General features: G+C 55.5%; 1 protein-coding gene across 2 annotated transcripts; it reads right to left on the bottom strand.

Moving 5' to 3' along the window:
* Positions 1 to 1,389: 1,389 nt before the first annotated feature.
* TNNI1 (troponin I1, slow skeletal type) lies at positions 1,390 to 7,515 on the bottom strand. Of its 2 annotated transcripts, XM_065403858.1 has the most exons (6): positions 7,498 to 7,515; positions 7,346 to 7,387; positions 5,687 to 5,818; positions 5,171 to 5,260; positions 3,483 to 3,659; positions 1,390 to 1,497 (listed from the first exon to the last, which is right to left on the bottom strand). In XM_065403858.1, exons 1-6 carry the CDS (start codon positions 7,513 to 7,515, stop codon positions 1,390 to 1,392), a joined length of 567 nt encoding a protein of 188 aa, XP_065259930.1. The 2 variants fall into 2 exon arrangements, with proteins under 2 accessions (XP_065259930.1, XP_065259929.1); XM_065403857.1 differs by lacking the exon at positions 7,498 to 7,515 and having other exon boundaries at positions 7,346 to 7,435.
* Between the last annotated feature and the right edge of the window lie 346 nt (positions 7,516 to 7,861).

The following is a 7,861-nucleotide window of genomic DNA, read 5'->3' as shown; positions in this document are numbered from 1 at the left end:
TCTCCCTGCCTCTAGCTGGGGCTTTAGGCCCCTCTGCGTTCATCAGCTGCAAAATTCATGCACATATTGAACACTAATGAAAAGTGAAGAGCAGATTCTGCAGCTGTGTCCTAAACAGTCTTTTAATGAACACAGAGACGCAGCAGTTACTCCCCACGTACTGTACATATCAGAGCTGGATGGTGAGAGCAGGACCAGTGGGTTCATCCCTGGGCTGTCTGCGGAAGGACAGACCAGGAGTCCCAAGCGGCATCCCGAAGTTACAAGCATGCCTGAGACCCCATGGCGTTACCGACATGAAGCCACTGGCGTGTGGCGGGGCACTGCCTTTCCGCAGGGCACGGGACTCCTGCAGGGTGGCTCGCAAGGCTCTCGCCCTTGCCAGTTAATGGGATCAGCACCTCAGGACACAATGGTGATCGGTCGTCATGCACATGCACCACTGTGGCAGTCCAATGGGTTGGTCCCATGCGCCGGGACCTACAGGAGACAATGGCAGCCCACTGCTGGGGTGCCACGTTGGGGCGATTAATTGGCTGCGTCACGTGAGGCTATGGCTCATGGAAGCCCGGGGGAGGAAGGGGGCTGATTTAAGCACAGAGACTGGATGAGCTTTCCCAAAGAGCTTTCCGCAACTGCGCTGGCTCGAGAGCGACTGCAGGAAGAGGCACAAACGGGGCAGCGTGAAGGGGCGGCCGGGGGCGAAGCTGCAGACAGTGGGAGAGGGTGACTCTTCGTCCTTCCAGGCAGCACCTAGGAATCGGAACGGAAGCTTCATACAGCGCGAAGGAACGGGCTAGAGGCTGCGCGCTGGTGGGGAGGGAGCACCAGCGCACCGGAGCCAGCAGCGCTCAGTGAGGAACAACACGTGTAAAGAGAAAGCCGAGCAAGTCACCACAAGACAAAGAGAACAGAACAGCTCCCCTGAAATCCCATCTCCTGTTTACAGGACCGGGCCCCGCCAAAGAGCGAGTCAAGGCAGAGCGCAGCGTCTCTGCAGCCAGCAACCAGCGAGGCGCTGGGCAGCACCGGCACGTGCACAGGCAGGAGGTGCTGGCTTGTCTTGGAGCACAGCCCTCAAAATGCTTCGCGAGAGGAGGCAGGGGCCTGGCACTGAGGCTCATAGGGCACAAGCTGCCATAATTCAGATCCTCCTGCAGCGTATGCAAACCCAGAACGCTGTAATTTGCCAGCTAGCGGCACTGGGTCATTGACCAGTCAAGAGGGCTCCAGAGGGAATGGGCCCCAGGCCGGTGTGTGATACAGACACCTGGACTGAGAGGGTGATTCACAGATGCTGACTGCGTCCTGCTTCATGTAAAGGGGCATCAGGGATCAAGGGAAGGGGCTGTCGGGACAAAGGGAGGAGTGGGCAGAACACAGTACCTTTCACTGGCCTGTCGGAGATTTGGCAGCATCAAACATCTTCTTCCTGCCCTCCATGCCCGACATGGCCTCCACGTTCTTACGCCAGTCGCCCACTTCCACAGGGCGCTCCTGCAGGGAGACGCAGGGGTCAGGGGTCCTGGCAGCACAGAGCCCAGGGAGCCTTGGGATGGCGCATCTGAGCAGCGCTCAGCAAGAGACAGAGGGGGGGTAACAGACTTTGCATGTGTGGGTGTGTCCGTGCGCATACGTGTGTGTGTGTGTACACGCAGGGGTTTGGCTGGCTAGGTTCGTGCATACATGTGCCATGTATGAATGGGGGGGGTGCATGAGTGTACGGGAGAGGGAGTTTTCATGGGTGGATGCAGGGAAGGGAAGCATGGGTTCATGCATGTATGACTCCATATGACGGAAGGTTTATTTTGTCCTTTATTTCCATCCTGGCTGACTCATAAGCTGGTCCGTGCCTGAGTGTACTTAAATCCCATGGGCCTTCCAATGCGCCACATCCCCCCACACCCAGAACAACCATTACAGCGGTGACCCCAGGTGCAACCTTGCCAGAGGTGAAAGTAAGCCAGTCCGGTCCGGTATGGCGTACCGGCAAGAGCCAATACGCCGTGCTGTACTGGACCGGCTTCCGCAGCGGGGATTTAAAGGGTCCAGGGCTCCTGCCGCTGCGGGGAGCCCCAGGCCCTTTAAAGCGCCGCTGGAGCTCCGGCAGCCGGGCTCGGGCGGGGATTTAAAGGGCCCGGAGCTCCAGCCACTGCGGGGAGCCCCGGGCCCTTTAAATCCCCACCGGAGCTCCGGGGCTCCCAGCCGCCTCTGCAGCTGGTAGCTCCAGGGTGATTTAAAGGCCCTGGGGCTCCCAGCCACAGCCCGAGCCCCAGGGCCTTTAAATCTTGAAAGGTCCCACCTCTTCCGGTTGAGGCCACACCCCCGCTCAGGACTCCGGCGTACTGGTATGTCCTTTAAATTACTTTCACCCCTGAACCTCGCCCATGGCATCTCCCCCGGATCCCACTGCACTCGCCCCGTGGAGCTCCGGGGTGACCTGCCGTGTTATTACACAGACAGACAGACGCGGACATGTGTCTCCACTAACCCTATACTAAATAACCTGTATGTTTGGGGCCCTTGACAGCTGCGGCAAAGGCAGCACGGGGGAGGGGGGAGGAAGAAAAGAGATATTTCAAGAGATCCCTTTTCCCTGTGAATCAATTAGGGACCACTGTGTCCCTGGAGCTGCTCTGTGTGAAGCTGAATTATAGCCCTGGGAGGTGGAGTGGGGGGGCTGTCTATGGTTTTAAAACCCCAGGATGCCCCCTAGAGTCAGTATAGATGGAGACAGCTGGGAAAGCAGCGAGAAAGGGCCCCGATCCTGCTATGTACAGAGCCCCTCGACTGGGAGGTGAGGGCATGTGGCGCCTTGTGTGAGCAGCCCTGTCCTCTGCAGGACCAGACCCTGCGTGTATGTTCCTTCCCCCACAGCGCAGGTGGTACGGCAGGAGCTCGCCCGCGGCGGGAGTTAAAAGGACTGGATGATCTTATGAGCAATAATAATGAGACAGACAAGGATCAGGAATCACCAAACCTCCTGCTTCAGGGCATAAGCCGATCGCCACAGGAGTCAGGAGGGGAATAGATCCTCCCTGTGCAATACTGCGCAATTGGCCAGGTGCAGCGTGGGTTGGTTTCCTGTCTCTGGTGCATCGTGTATTGGCCTCTGCCATAGGGTGGGCGCTGGACTAGGAGTCTGATCCAATATACAAACCCCAGGCCTGGCTCTCTGTCCATTTACCCCCGTGTAAATCAGGAGTACCCACATGGAGCTCCAGGGAGCTACCCCAGCTGCATGCAAGTGCCTCCAGGCAGTAAAATCCCAGGAGGCCTCGTTCAAAGCAAGAGAGCCGCTGTGGGAAGTGAAATCCATGGAGATACTCCAGAGTTACACCAGCACACGTGTGAGCAGTATTGGGCCCTGGAGCTAAATGCACCCCCTGTCCCAAGGGCCCAACACAAGGCACATGCCCCAGGTCAACTCCCACATCAGCCTCGTGTGGACCCTTTGCACAGGGGTGAATTTCCCCACCCACCTTCTCTGTGTCCTCCTTCTTGACAGATTTCAGGTTGGCTCTCAGGTCCATGGAGACTTTGTGCTTGGAGCCGAGCAGGGCCCGCAGCATGGCGTCAGCGGAGACGCGGACACGGCGCAGCGGGGGGCGCTTGAACTTCCCCCGCAGGTCGAGCACTTTCAGCTTCAGGTTTTTGATCTGTGGGACGAGGGAAAAAAGGAGGAGTCGCCAGGCTGGGGCGGGGGGCAGTAGAAACAGCTGCATTGCGGGGGGGAGGCCCCCGATCCTGCTTCAAACCAACCTGCAGTGAGCACCTCTGCCTGCTCCTGGCACCATGGTAGCCAGCTCCCCCATCCGCTGGGGGTGCCAGGATCCTCACAGGCCACCCATCCTGACCGGGACCACATCCAGGGGTGATTCTCCCACAGGGCACCCAGCCCTAACCCCAAATGAAACATTAACCCCAAGCCCAAGCCCTGTCCCTTCTCCCAGCTCCAGACACCACTCGCAGCGATAACGGCTCAGAGTCCCATGCAGGGGCTGCTGCGTCTGCACCTCAGACTCCAATAACAGCCCCAGCACTTCAGGGACAGCGCCCGTGCACCAGTGAGCGGCTGGCCGTCGGAGCCCCTGACGGATGGGCACCAGCTGGGCTGCTGCACAGGTTGGCTTCCAGCCATCACGGCACCCCCACGAAGTGCTGAGCAGCTGGTGAAGGAGAGCAGAGAGGACGATGTGCCTCTGAAACACAAGTCCGGGGTGCCTCTGGCTGGATGGCCCCAGAGTGGAGCCATCCAGAGCCAGTGGCTACTGCTGGTAATCTGGCCGAATGGCTTTCGCTTGGATGGGCTGGGCGAGCCTTGCAGGTGGCACGTTTCCCACTAAACTACCCAGGTGTGAATTTTTCAATGATCAGACGGCAGCAGGAGGTGGCATGGTCTGGTGGATGGGGCCGTGCAGGCCTGAGATCTGTTTCCAGCTCTAGACACCTGACGCGTCCCCTCTCTGTGCCTCAGTTTCCCATCCTGCCCTGTGTCCACCTTGTCCATTTAGGCTGTGAGCTCTTTGGGACAGGTATCTGGGCAGCGCCTGGCACCATGGGTCCCCGGCCTTGGTTTTAGGGTTGCCAACTTTCTACTTACACACAACCAAACACCCTTGCCACACCCCCTGCCCCGCTCCTCCTCAGAAGCCTTGTCCATGCTTCTCTGGGGCCCCCGCTCACTCCACACACATCCCTCCCTCTGTCGCTCGCTCTCCCCACCCTCACTCACTCGCTCATTTTCACCAGGCTGGAGCAGGGTTCCCGGCCAATAGGAGCTGCAGAGTTGGTGCTAGGGATGGGGGCAGCGTGCGGAGCCCCCTGGCTGCCCCTACGCCTAGGAGCCGGAGTGGGGACATGCCGCTGCTTCCGGGAGCCATGAAGAGCCACAGCAGGCAGGGAGCCTGCCTTAGCCCCGCTGCGCCGCCGACCGGACGTTTAACGGCTCGGTCAGTGGTGCTGACCGGAGCCGCCAGGGTCCCTTTTTGACCGGGTGTTCCAGTTGAAAACCGGACACCTGGCAACCCTACTTGGTTTGGGGACCTCTAGGTGTGACCATAATGTAAATAACCCTAATAACCTAGGTGAGGTGCATAGCAGGTATCAAATCAAATAACCAGTTAATTAAGAAATAAACTGCAGGCCAATGCACAAGGCCCCCTCCTACCTCTCTGGTGTTGTGGATGCATTTGGCTTCGATGTCGTACCGCTCCTCATCCACGATTTCTACCTTCTCGTGCAGCTCCCTGCACAGATCCTGCAAGGAGGGGTCACAAAGGCCAAGCTGGGAGCTCTTTTCACTGCTCCATCCGCTGAGCCTCCCGGCAGTGGCCCTGTCTTGCTGCAGCAGGTACCATGTTAAGAGCTAGGCCTTTAGCAGGCAGCATGTTCATGGGGCCCCCTAGAGGGGGTGGTGAGTCTCCATCAGTCACCAGCCCTGAAATCCCAGCGGCCAGCATGTCCCTGACTGAGTTCCCTGGGAAACCACCTTTACTCTCTACCGCAGTACATGCTGGGCACTCCGGTTCACCTTCCAGAGCCCCTGGACCCTGCCCAGAGGGACCCATTCACGAGTGACAGGAGGGGCCCTGCCTCAGCCATAACGAACAGGGTGGAGACCTGAGCTGTTGTCAGACCCCTGCGCAGGTCCCCGGTGGCCCTCCTGACTCCCACTCGAGCCTACCTGCAGCTGGCTGAAGGACAGCCCACTGGTCCGCAGCGGTGTGATCCGCTCAGCCAGGTATCTCTCCTTCTCCCCTTGCTTGTCCACTTGATCTTGTTCCCATGCTTCCTTGGCTTTGGCTAGCATCAAACTCTAGAGCACACAGCAGACAACGACAGCCTGAGCAGATGCACTGTGCCATGAGCCGCCCCCCAAGCCATCACCTCAGGCCAGGGGCACAAGGCAGGGAGCTACCGAAGCGCACGGAGATATTGAGCTCAGTGCATTTGTGGTGAGGGACAGAGACCCTGCATGTTCCTCAAACCCATATGGAAGGGTCTTCAGGGGCTTGTCCTCAGCCCAGCGGGGTGATGTGCTGGCGCTGGTACAACTAAAAGCATTTCCCCATGGTGTGTGATAAACCGGGCATGGGGGGAGCTGCAGGAAGGAGGGTGAGAGGCTGCAGAATCTGTGTCTGATTCAGAGACGTCCTTGCTTTCCATGGAGCTACGACTCCTGACTGACATTGGCATCACCGGGCTCTCTGCGTGCATGTGTTTTCCCCTTAAGCAAAAACGTTTCCCCAGCATCATGTCCTGCCTGTGAGGTGCCTAATGCACTGTTGGCACTAAACAAATTATTAGTATTAATTATTATTATTAACCAAGGATGTAGGCAGCAGCATCTGCCACCCAATTGTATATTTAATGCACCTTGTTCCGGAAATTCAGTGTGTGTCCCTGAGTATGTGTCGGCTTGGACGGATTCGTTTTTTATTGGTAAATGTCGATTTCACTGCACACTCACAGACCGGCGGAAAATATTTCCAGCGATAATCCTCGAAGTTTTACAGCTCGGCAAAGTCAGACAGAGGCTGCTTGAGAGCTTATTGGAGGGTGGTTTTAGGCAATTTACTTTGTATATTTTGATGCGACGTTGACAAATTTGTGTTTTAACAACAGTTAGAAAACTTGACCTTTTTGAATCTCAAGTGTCTACTATCCTTAAATCAGAGGTTTTTAAGGCCCGGCTTGACAAAGCCCTGGCTGGGATGATTTAGTTGGGGATTGGTCCTGCTTTGAGCAGGGGGTGGGACTAGATGACCTCCTGAGGTCCCTTCCAACCCGGATATTCTATGATTCTATGATTACTGTCATAGCCTCTTCCTATTTTCTGACACCCCTACAATTTCCGGCCACTGTGACCATTTAAATTGATCAAAACAAAACAAAAAATGCTTAAAAAATTATAGAGAGATAAAAATCAAATTCTGCCAAGCCTATATCTGTGACACACTGGCTAAACATGCCCCTCCCTGCCAGCAGCTAACAGCCTACTGGTACTGTGTCTGCTGTGTCATTATATTTAATGCCTGCGCTTTTAGTGCTGAAAGTCCCAGGTTCAATCCGTGCTGATAACTTGGGGGACAGGCGGGTGTTACATTTCCAGCTATGAAGTTCTGAGCAGCTGAGGGAGTGTTACAGTTTCTAGGGATCATGGAGGTGGGAACAGGGCTGGCTTCTTCAGAGACCCAGGATCCTACCTGTACCCAGTGGAAAGCTGAGTTTTTCTTTCCATAAACCCTTTGGCTAGCCATGGAAATGTTCATACCATGTTTCCGCACCGATGCTTTTAACCCTGACTTGCTATCTCAGCTGGGATAGACCCAAAGGGACTCACCTTCAACATGAGTTTGCGCGAGGCTGTGATCTTGGACTTTCTCTGTGGAGGGAAAGGACAAAAGAAAAGACATTTTAAATGCAAACTCATTACAGAAAATGCACGTTAATGTCCAGCTCTATTAAGGGGGGGGGAAATCCAGGAGCACTTACCTCCCTGAAGTTGTTCATTCAGACAGACGAAATAAAGAGGGGAAAAAACAGAATAAATGATCAACAGACAGAATGCACGAAACACCTGGAGGTCACAGATGGACTCTTCACTACTGCATGCAAAATGTGCCACAGACCGGAAGTGTTTCTTTGGACCAGATCCTCAGTAGGTGTAAGTTGATGGAGCTACACCAGTTTACATCAGTTGAAGATCCAACTCTTAGATATTAAGGCAGTAAATATGCATTATTAGTAGAATTGTAAAGTGATGGTAGAGGTCTGCATGTGTATGAAGACTTTAATTCAAGGAACTCACAGCAATCATAGGTATTAATTAAGAAAACCTCAATGCCCACATAAGGTA

Source organism: Emys orbicularis, chromosome 4, assembly GCF_028017835.1.
Source record: "Emys orbicularis isolate rEmyOrb1 chromosome 4, rEmyOrb1.hap1, whole genome shotgun sequence".
In the NCBI taxonomy this organism is placed as follows: domain Eukaryota; kingdom Metazoa; phylum Chordata; order Testudines; family Emydidae; genus Emys; species Emys orbicularis.
The sequence above is the reverse complement of the archived record's forward strand: the minus strand, read 5'-3'. Positions and strand labels throughout refer to the sequence as shown.